At 40.8% G+C, this 17,662-nt stretch overlaps 1 protein-coding gene across 5 annotated transcripts in view; it reads left to right on the top strand.

Moving 5' to 3' along the window:
* Window positions 1–17,662, top strand: part of Nsd1 (nuclear receptor binding SET domain protein 1) — a 109,935-nt gene that overhangs the window by 6,927 nt on the left and 85,346 nt on the right. For all 5 annotated transcript variants that reach the window (XM_059262872.1, XM_059262874.1, XM_059262871.1 and 2 more), the window contains one exon: window positions 11,997–12,132. In XM_059262872.1, coding sequence (XP_059118855.1) covers window positions 11,997–12,132 — 136 coding nt within the window. The remainder of the gene's footprint in view (window positions 1–11,996; window positions 12,133–17,662) is intronic.

The raw sequence follows: 17,662 nt of genomic DNA, 5'->3' as shown, positions 1-17,662 counted from the left end.
TGTATTAAAGACCTGTGTTTTGTAAGTTTGTGTGTAACATTAGAAAGATGGATATAGAAGATCTTGTCTCAGAAAACCAGAACAAAAACTGGGCCCATGATAGCTTAAACTTACAGTCCTAGTATTCAGGAGGCTTAGGCAGGTGGATTTTTGAGTTTAAGTTATAGGATAGCCTGTATTAGAGTGAGAATCTGCTTCAAGGTTCCTCCCTGTTAAAAAATTGTATTTTCTTATCAGTACTAGAGATTGGACCCAGGACCTTGTTCATAATAGGGAATCCCTCTATACTCCTAGCCTTACCTATGTTTGTTTGTTTGTTTGTTTTGTTTTTTTGAGACAGGGTTTCTATGTGTGGCCCTGGCTGTTCTGGAATTCATTCTATAGACCAGTCTGTCCTTGAACTCAGAGATGGTTCTGCCTCTGCTTCCCCAGTGCTGGGATTAAAAGTGTGTACCACCACCGCCTGGTTTAAATCATTAACAAAGGGCAGCATTTTTGCAAATGACTTCTGCTTGCATTTTTACTACAAAATATAACATGAGCATGAGAAAATTCTACCTTAAGTTTAGTATTTGAAATATGAAGATTAATTGATTTTTTAAAATGATTTATTATTTTATATGCATTGGTATTTTGCCTTTATGTATGTCTGTGTGAGGGTGTCGGGTCCCCTGGAGGTAGAGTTACAGGCAGTTGTAAACTGCCATGTGGGTGCTGGGAATTGAACCCAGGTCCTCTAGAAGAACAGTAAGTGCTCTTAACAACTGAGCCATCTCTCCAGCCCCAAGGTTATTATGTTTAATAATTATATCCAGTATAGAGTATATTTACTGGAAATGTTAAAATTGGCTTTTGTCATTACTTTCCCTGGTAGTGCAGTTAAAATCTAGAAAGACCCATTTTTATAAAGTCTCTATTGTTTTGGAGGCTCTTATAGTAATTTGATTTGCATTTATAGTCTTGTAATAATCTAAGGATACTTCTTTTCTTTTTAGGACAGGATTTTGTTATGCAGGATTTTGTTTTAACTTGCCATGACTTCAGCTTTTTTCTCATCCTCTCAGTTTATATTGGGAACCTTTCAGTAACTGTTAACAGTTCTTTTCTCAAGGGCTCTTCTGTACCTGTTTCTCCCCACAGTCCTCCCTTCCCCAATCACATTAGACTTCAGATGCTTTGTGAGTGTTAAAGGTTTCCATTTATAAACGTTCCATTTATGTTTCATGTTGTTTTACTTCCTTCAGTAATTGAAAGTTGCTTTATGTTTCAAGAAGCAAAGTGTAAAAGTTTTCATATGGGGGCCAGAGAGATGACTCAGTGTGAATAAGAGCTGCTCCTCCAGAAGACTGGGGTTTTATTCCCAGCACCCACATGGTAGCTCACAACTGTTTGTAACTCTAGTTCTAGGGGATCTGATGTCCTGCTTTTGAACTCCATGGGCTTCAGGCATGCTTGTGGTACACAGATATGCGTGCAAAACGCCCATATAAATAATACTTTAAAGAATTTTTTTCATGCAAAATACTTAGTCTTTTTTCTTCAGGGTCTTCCTGTGTTGCTTAGGTTCACCCCTATACCTTTGGGATCAGGCAATTCTGTCTTACCCTCCTGAGGAGCTGAGACTAAGAAGCGTATCATTTGGCCTATATACCCACCTACACAATTGAAAACAAAAGCAAAAAAAAAAAAAAAAAAAAAACCTCGGTAGCTCTTCTATACTGTCTGTACCTTAATATGTTTTATCTGTGATAGATGGTCGACTATATTCTGTGTCTACATAAAGAACTGCCAGTTAGATGTGGTGGTGCATACCAGTAATTCCAGTCATTGGTGGTTAGAGGCCAAACCAGATCTCAACGCTGTCTTGGTTTACACTATGAGTTGGAGGCCAGCCTGGGCTACATAAGACCCTGTCTCAAAAAAGGGGGTCTAGTAAGATGGTTCACCAGGTAAATGCACTTGCCACTAAGCCTGATTACCTGATCTTGGAGCCCATGAAGAGGTAGAAAACCAGTTTCTACAAATTATCCTTTTTTTTCCATATCTACTTTTGCTTGAACAGATATGTGCTCATGCATAAATATAATATAAACACACAAAAGAATCACCTCATCCTTTTTTTTTTTCCTCCCATTGGTTTTTCAAGATAGGGTTTCTCTGTGTAGCTTTGTAGACAACCAGTCTGGCCTTGAACTCAGAGATCCGCCTGGCTCTGCCTCCTGAGTGCTGTGATTAAAGGTGTGTGCCACCACCACCTGGCTTTCTTCCTTTTCTTAAAACAGATTTTATGCCGGGCGGTGGTGGCGCACGCCTTTAATCCCAGCACTCGGGAGGCAGAGCCAGGCGGATCTCTGTGAGTTCGAGGCCAGCCTGGGCTACCAAGTGAGTTCCAGGAAAGGCGCAAAGCTACACAGAGAAACCCTGTCTCGAAAAACCGAAAAAAAAAAAAAAAAAAAACAAAACAAAACAAAAAAAAACCACAGATTTTATTTATATTTCATGTGTATGAATGTTTGCCTGATATGTATGTGTACCTTGTGTGTGCCCTGGAAGGCCAGAGAGGGCATTAAATTTCCCCTGGAACTGGAATTACAGACTCCTGTGAGCTGTCATGTGGGTGCTGGGAACTGCACCATTAAGGGCTCTCAACTGCTGAGCCATCTCTTCAGCCATGAATTGCTTCATTTTTATGCCCTCAGGTCATTGTTTGGATGTACCACAATTAAAAACTAATCGTTGTTTATGAACAGTCCTGACTGTCCTGGAACTTGCTTTGTAGACTAGGTTGGCCTCGAACTCAGAAATCCCTCTGCATCAGCTGGGATTAAAGGTGTGCGCCACCACTACCTGGCTTGTTTTCAGTATTTTGCTAATGGACCTACGTTCTTCAATAATTAGCCTTGTATGTATCTCATTGCATGAGTAAAGGTGTATAGCTAAGGATAACGTATTCTGGATGTTATAACACAAGCCTATAATTGCAGCCCTCAGAAGGCTAAAGCAAGAGGATTGAGAATTTGAGGGCAGCCTGAACTTCATAGTGAGATCCTGTCTCAACCAAGCCAGTAGCATATGGCTGGAGGACCTTGAGTTTGAAACTATCCCATGTTACATATGGTGAGTTTCAGGTCACCTTGGGTTATCCATGGGAGACCCTATGTCAAAAAACAAACAGAAAAAGAACTAGAGCAGTGGCTCAGCAGTTAAAAGAGTAAAAGAGTGTGCACCGCTCTTCCAGAGTGCCTGTGTTTAGTTCTCAGCACCTTGTAACTCCAGCTTCATGAAGATCTAACCTTCTTAGGCACCTGTACTTATATATACATTTTCATATTCATTTATTCTCTTCTCTTCTCTCTCTCTCTCTCTCTCTCTCTCTCTCTCTCTCTCTCTCTCACACACACACACACACACACACACACACACACACACACACTTAAAAATGATAAAAACCTTAAAAAAACATAAAAAAAAAAAGGCTAACTAGTTGGCTGAGTGGGTAGAAGACCTTGCCACTAACCAAGCCTGATGATGTGGGATCCCTGGATCCTACATGGTGAAAGGATAGAACAGACCTCCACATGTGTACTTGCTGATTCATGCACACATAACAAGCACGCAACATAAAAACACATCTATCAACTCCAATAACAGTAGCCAAAAAATTACTTTTTTTAAAAAAGAAACACTGAGGTTGTGTGTGTGTGTGTGTGTGTGTGTGTCTGTGCCTGTGCATGCGTGTGCACGCTTGTGATACCGGTGGTTTAACCCAGGACTTTGAGCATGTCAGGTAGAACTACTCTATACTCAAGCACTTGAATTACCTTTCAGTTAGATATGATAGTGTTTGGCCAGCAGATGGATTTTTGACTTTGTAGTAAGTGCTTATGTTTTAAAAGTACAGTGTTAAGGTTAGTAGTTAAGAGTCATGACTGGGCAATGCATAGCCTTAGAGTGAGTAAGGTAGAATTAGAGGCTTCTTGGAGCTGAATCTTCTGTAAACTAGGCTGGCTCTGAATTGAATGATTCTCCTGCCTCAGCCTTCTAAGTCACTGAGATAAGTGTGAGCCGTCATTTGTGGCTTATATTGGTCTTTTAAACAAAAACTGAAATTATCTGTGTGCACATGTGTGACATGGAAGCATAAATGGAGATCCCAGGACAGTTTTTTGGAGTTGGTTCTCTCCTACCAAAGTTCCAGGTAGTGAACTCAGGTTGTCAGGTTTGCCTGACAGATATTGTTATCAGCTGAACTGTCTTCTGGCCCTTAATGCCGGTCTTTGTTATATTTTGTAATTTCTGTTTGTTTTCAATGCTGAGGATCAAATCTAAGGCCTTGAATGTACAGATAAAGCCCTTTCTGCCTCCCCAGAAAGAGGACATTGGATACCCTGTAACTGGAGTTACAGGTAGTTGTGAGACACCAGGTGGGTGCTGGGAATCAAAGCTGGGCTTCTTGGGAAGAGCGACCAGTGCTCTTAAAACGATTGAGCCATCTCTCTAGTCTTTAACTTAGTTTAAAAAAATCAACTTAGTGTGCTCATCTGTTTATGTCATGGTACTCATCTGTAGGTCAGAGAACAACCTCTGAGAGTTGGTTTTCTCATTTCCCCATGTGAGTTCTAGAGATAGAACTGAGTTTGTCAGACCTGGCATCTTTACCAGCTGAGCCATCTTGCTGGTCTTTGACTTGGTTATTTGAGAGATTGTATCTCAAATGTGTTTATAGCTCAAGGCGTAGACTGGCCTGCTAAGTGTTGAATGAGTGAAAGAAAGTAGTATTTTACAGGCTTATGTTAGTTAGGTTCATAAAATAAATCCCTAAAAAGCAAATGGCCTAGGGATATACTCAATTGGTGTAGTGCTTGTCTAGCTTGCGCTAAGACCTGGGTTTCATCCCAGCACTGCATAAACCAGGTGTGATGGTACATACCTGTAATCCCAGTACTTTGAAGGTAGAAGTAGGGTCATAAAAAGTTCATCCTTGGCTATGTGGTAAGTTTGAATTTAAAGTTAGCATGTGGTGCCTAAGATCCTATCTCAGTCAGGCAGCCCATCAAACAAAATGAGACCATAACAGATCCTTTTTGTGAATTGTGTGCTTTCACTGTTTTCTTTCTGCTGAGGCTGTAACAGATTTAGAACAGCCCAAAAGAGTCTTTATTTCTTTATTTTTTGATTTTTTTTTTTTTTTTGAGACAAAGTTTCACTTTGTAACAGCCCTGCTCTGAGGACCAGGCTGGCCCCGAAATCCCAGAGATGCGCCTGCCTTTGCCTCCCCAGCGCTGGGATTAAAGGCGTGCGCCACCACTTCTGGCTCTTAAAGATACTGCAGTTAGACTGACACTGCTCTTAAAGTCTTTCTGTTTTGACCTAGTAGAAAAAGCATATATGTTAATTTACAGTTAGCTCTGGCATTTGACTAGATGACATCTATAACAGCTGAATCATAATTAGTACCAGCTTTACTGTTAAGAATATTTTTAGCAGTTTCTGGTTTGTAGGTATCTAATAAGTGCTTGCATGATATTTTTGCTATGTGAGATAAAGCAATACTGAAATTATATGCAATCAGTTATCACTTGCTGATGTAACTTTTGTTGGTTTTTTTTTTTGAGACAGGGTTTCTCTGTGTAGCTTTGTGCCTTTCCTGGAACTCACTTGGTAGTCCAGGCTGGCCTCGAACTCACAGAGATCCGCCTGCCTCTGCCTCCGAGTGCTGGGATTAAAGGAGTGCTGGGATTAAAGGCATGCGCCGCCGCCGCCGCCGCCGCCGCCGCCGCCGCCGCCCTGCTGGTGTAACTTTTACACTAATTCGTAGACTTTTTTTTTGTGTCGTTTCCCTCACCCCCAACCCCTGCTCTCTCTTTGTTTTTTCAAGACAGGGTTTCTCTGTGTATCCCTAATTGTCCTGGAACTTGCTCTGTAGGCCAGGCTGGCCTTGAACTCACAGAGATCCTCCTGCCTTTGCCTCCCGAGTGCTGGGATTAAAGGTGTGCGCCACCACCGCCCTGTTTCAGGGCTCTCATTTTAACAAGTACTCATTAGCTATAGGATGCATTAGTTTTCAACCTTGGCAAATCGGAGCTTAAAAAAAAAAGTAGCTAAGTTTTTAAGAATTGTACCTCAGACATAGTGAGTTTAGTTTGGGTGCTTGGTGGTGGAGGAATAATTGGTCATCTGTCAGCATTTGCTGTTTAATAAAATTCTTCAGGTGGTTAGGGTATGCACCCGGTGTTCAGAACCATTTTTCTACTCTATCTAGCGTACACAAACATTTATACAAGGCATAGAGTAGAAGTATATGAGGATTGCTATTACAACATAGGCTATCAAATGTTGAGATAAAAAATTTACTGGCAAGAATAAAATTGATTTATTTGTGTTCTAAATTTTTTTTTATTGTAGCAGAAATGATTGGTCAGTGTTGTGAAATACCCCACACAGATAGCCCAGTAGTGACACTGAACTTTTTTGGTTTTATGTTTGTCTTTTGTTTGTTTGTTTGTTTGGATACAGAATCTCTCTATATAGCACTGGCTGTCTTGGAACTGGCTGTGTAGACCATACTGATCTTTAATTCGAAGAGATCTGCCTGCCTCTGCCTCCAGAGTATTGGGGTTAAAAGCTGATTTTTTTTTTTTTTTTTTTTTCTTTTTTCAAGACAGTTTCTCTGTGTAGCTTTGGATCCTGTCCTGGAACTCACTTTGTAGACCAGGCTGGCCTCGAACTCACAGAGATACGCCTGGCTCTGCCTCCCAAGTGCTGGGATTAAAAGCATGCGCCACCACTGCCTGGTGCTGAATTGTTCTTAATCATTGAGTTTCAGTATAACAGATAATTTTATTAGTTTCTTTTGCTGTGTTAGGGCCATGGGATATAGCTGTTAGGATCTTTTATTGTATTTTGGATTTATTTTTTGAGACATAGTCTTTCTATAAGCCAGGCTGTACTGAAACTGACTATATAGACCAGGCTGGCTTCTAACTCAGAGCTCTTCCTGCCTCTGCCTCCTAAGTGCTGGAGGATTAAAGGCATGCACCTTTAGTCTGGTTTTAATCCATTTATACATCTAGCCATTCGTGTATCTGTTTTTTTCTCCAGTCCTGGAGATTAAAGCCAGGGCCTTGCACGTGGTGGACAAGCACTCAGCTGCTGGACTCCCTCCTGAAACCCCACTCATTTACTTGCTGCTTGATACTGGGGACTCAGTGTGGGGTCTCTGGCATGCTAGGCAGAAGTACTCTGCCAACTGAGCTCTATCTTCAGCTTTGGTTTTTGTTTGTTTGTTTTGTTTTTGATTGTTTTTATTGTACTTTATTTATCTGACTGTTTATTTTGAGGCAGATAGGGTTTCACTTTGTAGCACTGGCTAGCCTGGTATTCACTATGTAGATCTGGATGGCTTTAAGCTCAGAGATCCTGCCTGTGTCTTCAGTTGTCTCTAAGTGCTGGGATAGAAGGAAAATGTCACCCCTGACTCTCCACCTTATTTTTTAAAACAGGATCCTTCATTGAATCTGGAGGTCACTGATTGGGTTAGGCTTGCTGACCAATGAATTCTAGAGATCCACAGATACTTTCCTGACCAAGCCAAGAGTCTCATACTTAGTAGTAGCCCAAGCTGGCCTTCAGTTTGCTATATAGCTGAGGCTGGTGTTGAACTATCCTGACTACCTCCCAAGTGCTGGGATTACAGGCATGCATGATCCAGCCCCGATTCTTAGTATAATAGAAATAATGTATAGTTACAAATGCAAGGAATGAAATTATAGCAGTTATTTTTAAGGTGTTACCATATGCATTCAGTATATAGGTGCTCTGTAGAATGAAATGTTAAAACTGCTGAAGGTTGTAATTTTGTTGACTTTTGTTTTTATGGATTTGTCTATGAAAGAGCTCAGGTTCCTGCCTAGAATGATTTTAATTATTTATCACATGCTTAATTAATGCTCACATTAAAAGTAGCTTCGTATTAGGTATGAGAGTGCAAGCCTATAATCTTAACACTGAGGAGCTTCAGGCTGGAACTAACTTGGATTATATAGAAAATTCTGTGAGGGTCTGGATTACACAGACCCTCTCAAAAACAACCAACCAAGGACAAGCATGGTGGTGTACATCTCCCAGAACCTGGGAGGCAGAGACAGGAGGACCCCTGTGAGTGAGGCCAGCCTGGTCTACATATCGAGTTCCAGGACAGCCAAGGCTACATAGTAAGACTCTGACTCAAAAAAACAAAATAATGCTGGGAGGCAGCGCACATTTATAATCCCAGCTTTCGAGAGACAGAGCCCGGCGGATCTCTGTGAGTTTGAGGCCAGCCTGCTCTACAGAGCAAGATCAGGACAGGCACCAAAATTACATAGAGAAACCCTGTCTTGAAAAACCAGAAAACCAAACCAAAACAAAAAAAACTACTCAGAAACGCCCCCACTCCCCAAGGTGTTTGGGATTGGAGAGATGGTTCAATGTTTTAGAACATTTGGGTTTTTTGTTTGTTTCTTTTTGTTTTTTAGACAAGATTTTTCTGTGTAACAGCCCTGGCTGTCTGGAACTCGATTTGTAGACCACATTGGCCTTGAACTCACTGAGATCTGGCTGCCTCTACGTCCCTAGTACCTGGACTAAAGGCGTGCACTACCACGCCTGGCAAGAGCACTTGCTCTTGAAGAGTACCTGGGTTCAATTGCCAGCACCCAGGTGGCAGCTCACAATTGTCTGTTACTGTAGTTCTAGGGTATCCTATGTTCTCTTCTGGCCTGGGGGTGGTGGTGGTACTAGGCATGTGTACAGGTAAAATACACATATGTTTAAAAAAAAAAAAAAACCCACCCGCCCAAAGTAAAGTTCAGATTTTCTTCCTAAAACCTATATCTGTTTACTTAAAAATTTTATTCATGTGTCTGTGGGTATATGCTACATGTGGGTGCCTAAGGAGGCCAGAAGATGGCATTGGATTTTCTGGAACTGGAGTTGTAAGCAGTTAGTTGTAAGCTGCCTTATATGGGTGCTGGGGATCCAAACTCAGGTCCTCTGGGAGTTTGGGAGAGCAGCAAGTGCTCTTAACCGCTGAGCCATCTCTCCATCCCCTTAGTTATCTTTTTTATTAATTGTTTAAAGATTTATTTTATGTATATGATTGTGTACCACATGGATGCTTGGGAGTTATGGATGTTCATGAGCTAATATGGATGCCTGGGAAATCAGTGATCTTAACTTGCTGAGCCTTCTGAACAGTTGTCCCTCCCTGGTTTTTGTCAGGGTTTCAGGCAGTCTAGGATTGCCTCAAAATTGATTATACATTAAAGCTGGGGCTGACTTTGATCCTCCTGCCTTCATCTCCTAAGTGCTGGGATCGTAGACATGTGCCACCACACTCAACAATTTATCTGTTTATTTTGTGTGTTAGAAGGCAGTGGTGTATGTACATGGGTGCACCTGTGTTTGGAGGCCAAAAGTGTCTTTCTCAGTTGCTCTTTACCTCATTTATTTTATTTTTTAGAATTTTAGTCTTGTGGTTTGTGTGTTCATATGTGAGTGCGGTACGTTCATGGAGGTCAGAGTACAACCTTGGATCTTGCGTCACTGATTGGCTAGACTGGCTGGCCAGCAAGATCTGGAGATCTGCCTTGCTTGTCTGTGTTTCACCCACGCTAGGACCTGGAACTCATAGAGCCTGCTCTGACTTCAAACTTTGGACCTTCTTTCCTCAGCTTCCTAAGCACTAGGATTATAGATTCGTACCTCTGTGCCCTGCTCCTCTTAATTAGAGTTTTGATCTACAGTTAGTAAATCTGCAGAAGTAGACTCCTTAAATAGGGAGGGCCAACTATATTCCATTGTATGCACAAATCACATGTTTCCATTCTTCAGTTAATGGCCATTTGATTTTTTTTTTCTTCTTTTTGACTATGATACATAATCCTGTGAACATTTGTATACATTTGTGTGTGTGTGTGTGTATTTTTCCCTGGTGCTGGGGATGGCATATGGGCTCTTGTAGATGATAGGCAAGTACTCTACCACTGAACTTATATCCCAAAGCCCTGGCTATGTATCTGTTAGTCTTGAGTATATCTATGAGTGGAATTACTGGGTCATGTGATTATTACTCTGTCTGGCCATTTATAAGAAATGGCCCTTAGGGCAAAATGATACTGTTTTCAATGTCCTCTTGAGTTAAGCAGAGGAGTTGTTTTTAGTTCTTGTATCCTAGGTACTTTGGCCTCTGCAAAATACTTAGTGTGTTTACACCTTTTTTGTATTATACAAGATGGAAAGCGCAGGCCTGTGGAACAGTTTTTTTCCTCCGAGGGCAGGAAGTTTGTGCTGTTTAGAGACATGGACGTGGGAGCTGAGATGGAGGCAATTAGATACCAGATTAAACAGGCATATTATTTTTGGAGAAAGGATGTGGCCTGGGCTTCTATGTTGAACAATTGCTAAGAGCTTCATTTATATTTATACTGTATTCTATTTCAATTGTTCAGAGTTGTGCTATGTAGTATTTTGTATATCTTCCTAGTATATCATGGGGAAAATTTAGGGTTGGGTGCATTGGCATGAGTAGAGAGTATGGCCTATACTTCTAGGATTTGATTTTGTTTTGTTTGAGACAGGGTCTCACTATGTAGTTCTAGCTAGATGGGACTATATAGGCCAGGTTGGCCTTGAACTCCCAGAGATCTATGCTTGCCTCTGACTCTCAAGTACTGGAGTTAAAGGCTTGTACCACCATATTCTGTGTGCTTTGAGGTTTATTTTCGTTATGACCATTAATGAAAATGTAAAACAAATATAAATTGAAAATTACTCTAAGCCAGGCAGTAGTGGCGCACGCCTTTAGTCCCAGCACTCGGAAGGCAGAGTCAGGCAGATCTCTGTGAGTTTGAGGTCTACAAAGTGAGATCCAGGACAGGCACCAAAACTACACAGAGAAACCCTGTCTCGAAAAACCAAAAAAAAAAAAAAAAAGAAAGAAAGAAAGAAAGAAAAAAATTATTCTGAAAGGGTATGCTATGAATGGTTAAGTCAAGATAATTAGTGCTTATTTTATCATCCATGACTAGCAGGGTTTTTATCCATTTATTTATGTATTTATTTGTATTTTTCAAGACAGGGTTTCTCTGTGTAGCTTTTTTTTTTTTTTTTAATTTATTTATTACGTATACAGTGTTCTGTCTGCATGTATCCCCGCAGGCCAGATGAGGGCACCAATTGTCATTACAGATGGTTGTGAACCACTATGTGGTTGCTGGGAATTGAACTCAGGACCTCTGGAAGAGCAGCCAGTGCTCTTAACCCCTGAGACATCTCTCCAGCCCTCTATGTGTAGCTTTGTAGCCTGTCCTGGAACTCACTCTGTAGCTCAGGCTGGCCTCGAACTCACAGAGATCCGCCTGTCCCTGCCTCCTGAGTGCTGGGATTAAAGGCGTGTGCTACCACTGCCTGGCGGGGGTTTTTATCTATTAAAAACATTTATTGTGGATGTGATTAGGTGCTGTGTGCCACGGTGCTAATGTGGAGGTTAGAGAGTTAACAGATGGGGATTTGTTCTCTGCACTGTTATGAGTCCCAGGGATCAAATTAAAGTTGTCAGTGTTGGTGGCAGGTGTCTTTACCCACTGAGCCATCTTGCTGGCCATGGCTGGGTTTTGTTTTGTTTTCTTATTTATTTATTTATTTATTTATTTATTTATTTATTTATTTATTTATTTATTTATTTTTGAGACAGGGTTTCTCTGTGTAGCTTTGGAGCCTTTCTTGGAACTCGCTCTGTAGCCCAGGCTGGCCTCAAACTCACAGAGATCTGCCTGCCTCTGCTTCCCAAATCCTGGGATTAAAGGCGTGCACCACCACCACCACCACCACCACCACCCCACTGCCCAGCTCATTTTGTGTATTTTAGGCATTGGATTTTCAGAATTCTAGTTGGAGGATAATACTGCAAAGATTTTTTTATTCTCACTGATTCCCCATGTTTTGTCTGTCTAAAGTGTCAACCGAAGAAAAAGTCTGCACCACTGAAGTATGAAGTTGGCGATCTTATTTGGGCGAAATTCAAGAGACGCCCATGGTGGCCTTGCAGGATTTGTGCTGATCCATTGATTAATACGCACTCAAAAATGAAAGGTAATAACTTAGAGTTGATTATTTATGATAAAACAGTATGTGGAATCATAGGCTTGCAGCTGCTTTTAGTATAATTCAGAATTTTTGTTACTTTAGCAGTAAGTCATTGTTTTCTTTGAAATTTTATGAATTTTTAACAAATTTCCTCTTTTTAGGTTTTTTTTTGTTTGTTTGTTTTTTAGTTTGTCTACTCTGAGATTTAAAAGTTGTTAATTTAGGCATGTTGGTACTTGCCTGTAATCTCATGATTTGAAAGATTGAGGCAGGAATCATGAATTTGAAGGCAGTAACATAATGAGACTGTTTTAAATAAAAATTCTCAGCTATTCTGTATATATAGAATGGAAAATGGAAATGACTATTTAGCTTTACCAATTAATATCTATTCCCAGCCCCTTTACCCCCTTGTTGTTTGTTGGAGATGGGGTTTCATGTACCCCAGGCTGGCTTTGAGCTGTCTGACCATCTGTTCTTCTCTGTTTCCATGTGTCTTATCGGTGTGTGCCACCCAGTGTATGTGGCGTTATGATCTTTTATGTGGTGTTATGACCCTGTGAAAGGGTCATTCAATCCCAAAAGGAGTCATAAACCCCAGGTTGAGAATGGCTGATTTAGGGGATTGGAAGCAGGAGAATTAAGGATTTCTACGTCATTCTTGTCTACACAGTGAGTTTGAGGCCAATATGGGATACATGAAACTGCCTTAACAAGAAAGAATGACAGAATCTTGATTTGGAATATTTTTCTTTGGTTATTGTAATTTGTTTTTTTTTTTTTACTTGGTGTTTCAGGATTTCTATTTCTGTGAAGACACAGTGACCATGGCAATTCTTTTAAAGGAAAACATTTAATTGGGTGGTTTACAGTTTTAGAGATAAAGTCCATTATCATCATGGTGGGACATGGCCACATGCAGGCAGACATGGTGCTGGAGAAGGAGCTGAGAATTCTAAATCTTGATCTGCAGGCAACAGGAATTGAACTGAACTAGGTGTAGCTTGAGCATAGGGAACCTCAAAGCCCACCTCTACAGTGACAAACTTCCTCCAACAAGGCCACACGTATTTCAACAAAGCCACACCTCCTAATAATGCTACTCCCTATGAACTTATAAGGGCCAGTTACATTCAAACTACCACACTTGGTTTAATATGTTTGAATCTAAGATATTTTAAATGTCTTAAAGCTAAAATCTAAAACTTGATTTACTTATTTTTATAGTTTTCAATAATGTATGTATGTGTGTCTGATTGAGAGTGTGAGTGAGTGCAAGTACTTAAGGCGGTCAGTGGTGTTCTATCTCTTTAAGCTGGAGTTACAGGCAGTTGTGAGCCATGGGTGTTGGGAACTGAACTCTGGTACTAGAAGAGCAGTAAGTGTTCTTTATGGCTAAGCCATCTCTGCAGATGCTTATTTTTATTATTTGAAAAGACTAGGGTTTTATTATTTGTCTTGGTCTAGAACTTGCTGTGTAGACTAGTTTGGCTTCAAACTAGTGACTATCTTGCTTCTATTGCAGAATTATACTGTCCCCCAAACCTGTAAATACTCCCCCTGACCCACTCTCACCCTCAAAAAGGAAAAGTGAGATTGCTGAAATTGATTTTATAGTTTGAATTTTTATTTAATTTTTTTTTTTTCTTCTTTTTTGAGACAAGGTCTCTACATAGCCTTGGTTGGCCTGGGGCTCACTCTGTAGACCAGGCTGGCCTTGCACTCAGAGATTCACCTGCCTTTGCCTCTGAGTGCTGGGATTAAAGATTTACTTATTTTTATTTTATGTGGTCGGGTGGTTTGCCTACCTGTTTGCAAGAGGTTGGATTCCCTGGAATTGGTGTTATAGACAGTTGTGAACCTGTGTGGTCTTGGGAATTGAACCTCTATTCTCTTGAAGAGCAGCCAGTGCTCTTAACTACTGAGCAATCTCTGCAGCCCCTACAGGGTTTTTTGTTTGTTTGTTTTTATTTTTATTTTTTATTTTTATTTTTTTTCCGAGACAGGGTTTCTCTGTGTAGCTTTGCGCCTTTCCTGGAACTCACTTGGTAGCCCAGGCTGGCCTCGAACTCACAGAGATCCGCCTGGCTCTGCCTCCCGAGTGCTGGGATTAAAGGCGTGCGCCACCACCACCACCGCCTGGCCCCTTTATTTGTTTTTTAAAGGATTTATTTTTCTTTTTCTTTTATGTGTTTTGCCTTCATGCATGTATGTGCACCATGTTTATGCCCAGTGCCTGTAGAGGCCATAAGAGTGCACTGGATCCTTGGGAACTGGAGTTATGACTGTTGTAAGCTACCATGTGGTGCTGGGAATCAAACTCAGGTCCTGTATAAGAACAGCCAGTGCTCCTAATGGCTGAGCTACCTTGCCAGCACTGGAGTTGTTTTTTCTGCTACTCTACTTGTGTTGTAGAGTTTTGGTTTCTTTCCTTTTGGTTTTTCTAGACAGGGTTTCTGTGTGTAATAGCCCTGTCCTTGCTTTGTAGACCAGACTGGCCTCAAGTTCACAGAGATCCATCTGCCTCTTCCTCCTGAGTGCTAGGATTAAATGGGATTAAAGGCACACACCACCATGCCCAACATGCTATGTAGTCTAGATTGGCCTCTGACTCAGAGAGATCTGTCTGTGTCTGACTTGCTGTCTTAAGACTTTTTAGTCTGTGATTAAACACCATGACCAAAAGCAACTTGGGGATGGGTAGATATTTCTTTTTTTTCCTTTCTTTTCTCTCTCTTTTTTTTTTTTTTTTTTGACTGGATGGGTGGATATTTCATCTTATATTTCCAGATATATATTTATTATATAAATATATATAATATATATATTTCCACAAATATCTATCACTGAGGAATTCAGGGCAAACCTGAATTCAGGAACAAGTAGACACCATGGAGGAGTGTTCTTACTGGCTTGCTAAGCCTCTATCACTGAGGAATTCAGGGCAAACCCTGAGACAGGAACAAGCAGAAACCATGAAGGAGTGTTCTTACTGGCTTGCTTAGCCAGTTTTCTCCTATCACCCAGGACCATAGCTAGGGATGGCACCATGCACAGTGAGCTGATCCCTCTCACATTGATGGTCACCACAGGTCTGCTAAGGCATTTTCTCAATTGAGATTTTCTTTTCCCAAATGACCCTATCCTTTGTCAGGTTGACATAAAACTAGTTATCACATTCCCTGAGTGATGAGATTAAGTTTTGGTTTCTTACTCACTGTAGTTGTTTATTTTTCAAATACTATTTACATCGTGTAGGTTGAGTCCTATGCCAGTGCAGTTGACAAAATAATCACCTTGCTTATCTTACTGGGAAATTAGAGTCCAGTAAAAAAGAGAAGCCACCAGCTAATAATTAAATAGGTAATTTCCTAAGAAGTGTACCAAACAATGTTGGCTTATAATCAGTGTTAGGAACAGGGCCATCAACAGAAGTATTCTGGGCAGTTTTGCTTATAGTGCTTGCTTTTTTTTTAAATGATTTATTTGTTTATATTTTATATTCATTGGTCGTTTGTCAAATGTATGTCTGTGTAAGAGTGTTGGATCCCCTGAAATTGGAATCATAGTTGTGAGCTGCCATGTGGGTACTGGGAATTGAACCTGAGTCCTCTGGAAGAGCAGCCAGTGCTCTTAACCAATGAAGCATCTCTCCAGTCCTCTAGTGATTGCTTTTTTAAAAACTTTTTTTGAGCCGGGGGCGGTGGTGGCGCACGCCTTTAATCCCAGCACTCGGGAGGCAGAGCCAGGCGGATCTCTGTGAGTTCGAGGCCAGCCTGGGCTACCAAGTGAGTCCCAGGAAAGGCACAAAGCTACACAGAGAAACCCTGTCTCGAAAAACCAAAAAAAAAAAAAATTTTTTTGAAAGATTTTATTATTTTTATTTTTTCATTTTATATATATGAGCATTTTTCTTGTATGTATGTATGAATACACACCACATGTAGGCCTAATGCTCACGAATGTAGATGTAATCAACCGTCTTATTAAATAAGAAACACAGAACCAATGCAAAGAAGAAAGCCAAGAGGTCAGAGCTAAGAGCTAAAACCTTACCCTTCCTCCTGCAGTGGTCTACCTCTCCAAAAGAGAGCTAAGCTACTTCCTGTGTTTAAGTCTTTATAAAGACTTTTGGTTCTGCCTTCTCATTGGTTGTAAACCCAACCACATGACCACCTCCGTCACTGCCTGTCTGTGTAGACCTCCAGGTCTTCTATGGTTGGTATTGAGATTAAAGGCATGTGTATCCAATGCTGGCTGTATCCCTGAACACACAGAGATCTACCTAGCTCTGCCTACCAAGTGCTGGGATTAAAGGCATGCACCACCACCGCCCTGCTTTCCTGTGGCTTGCTAATAGCTCTGACCCCCCCCAGGCAACTTTATTTATTAACATACAAGTAACATTTTAGTACAAAATAAAACATCACCATACATGGAGGTCAGAATCTCTGTGAGTTTGAGGCCAGACTGACCTATAAAGCAAGTTCCAGGACAGCCAGAGCTGTTACATAGAGTAACCCTGTCTCAAACCTCCTTCCCCCTCAAACTCCCCCCCCCCCCAAATAAACAAAAACCTTCCTTTCTGGGAGCTCTAATGCATTTAGAGAAATGAGCTCATTGCTATTTCGTTCATGTTTCTTTCTCCAGCTTTCCCTTTAAATATTTTCCGTTTTGTTTTCTTGTTTATGACAAGCTGTAATCAGTTGTGTTTAAAAAAACCTTACTGAACATTTGTAGTAATGACTCTATTTTTCCTGAGTGTGCTTGCTGTTATTTCTTTTGTTGTTGCCATTGTCCAGTAGCCTGTGAGAGATGTTGCAGCACTTGTTTAAAAAGTATGTGTGTTCATGTATATGCATATATTAAGTACACGTGCCCACGGCACGTGTGAAGGTCGAGGACTGGGGGTGTTAAGTCTTAGTGATTGAGTTCAGATTGTCAGGCTTAGCCACAGCACCTTTACCTGCTTGAGCCCTCTCGCCAGCCCTAGTCATAGCAGTGCAGGGCTTTCCTCCAGCTTCTTCTTTGAAAAATTTCAAGCCTGCAGAAAATTTTAAGTATAATGAAATGGACAGCTATACATTTATTTAGATTTAGCAGTTAGAGAGTTGTGCCAATTCTTAGTTGATGTGAATATTAAAATTACAATGTAGTATAAGTACAGTATATAAAAATAAAGTGATTTTTCTTTTTGTCCCCCTTAGGTTAAATATTTCAAATGATGTTAGAAAACACAAATTTTGGGGTCTGGGGATGGAAAGTAAAGTGCTTTCCTTTCAAAGCAGGAGGACTGAATTTCAATCCTCAGTGACAGAAAAGTCCAGGCACTGTGGGAACATCTATAACACCAGCACTGGTGGGGCCCAGAGGGCAAGAAAGGCAGAGTTCTGCAACTAGAATTACATGTGGCTGTTGGGCTTGTAAAATGGGTGCTGGGAACTGAACTTGGGTCCCCTGCAGGAGCAATATGTGCTCTTAACCTCTGAGCCATCACTTGTTTGTTTGTTTGTTTGTTTGAATTTATTTAATTTTA

The sequence above is a fragment of the Peromyscus eremicus genome, chromosome 5 (genome assembly GCF_949786415.1).
Source record: "Peromyscus eremicus chromosome 5, PerEre_H2_v1, whole genome shotgun sequence".
NCBI lineage: Eukaryota > Metazoa > Chordata > Mammalia > Rodentia > Cricetidae > Peromyscus > Peromyscus eremicus.
The sequence above is the reverse complement of the archived record's forward strand: the minus strand, read 5'-3'. Positions and strand labels throughout refer to the sequence as shown.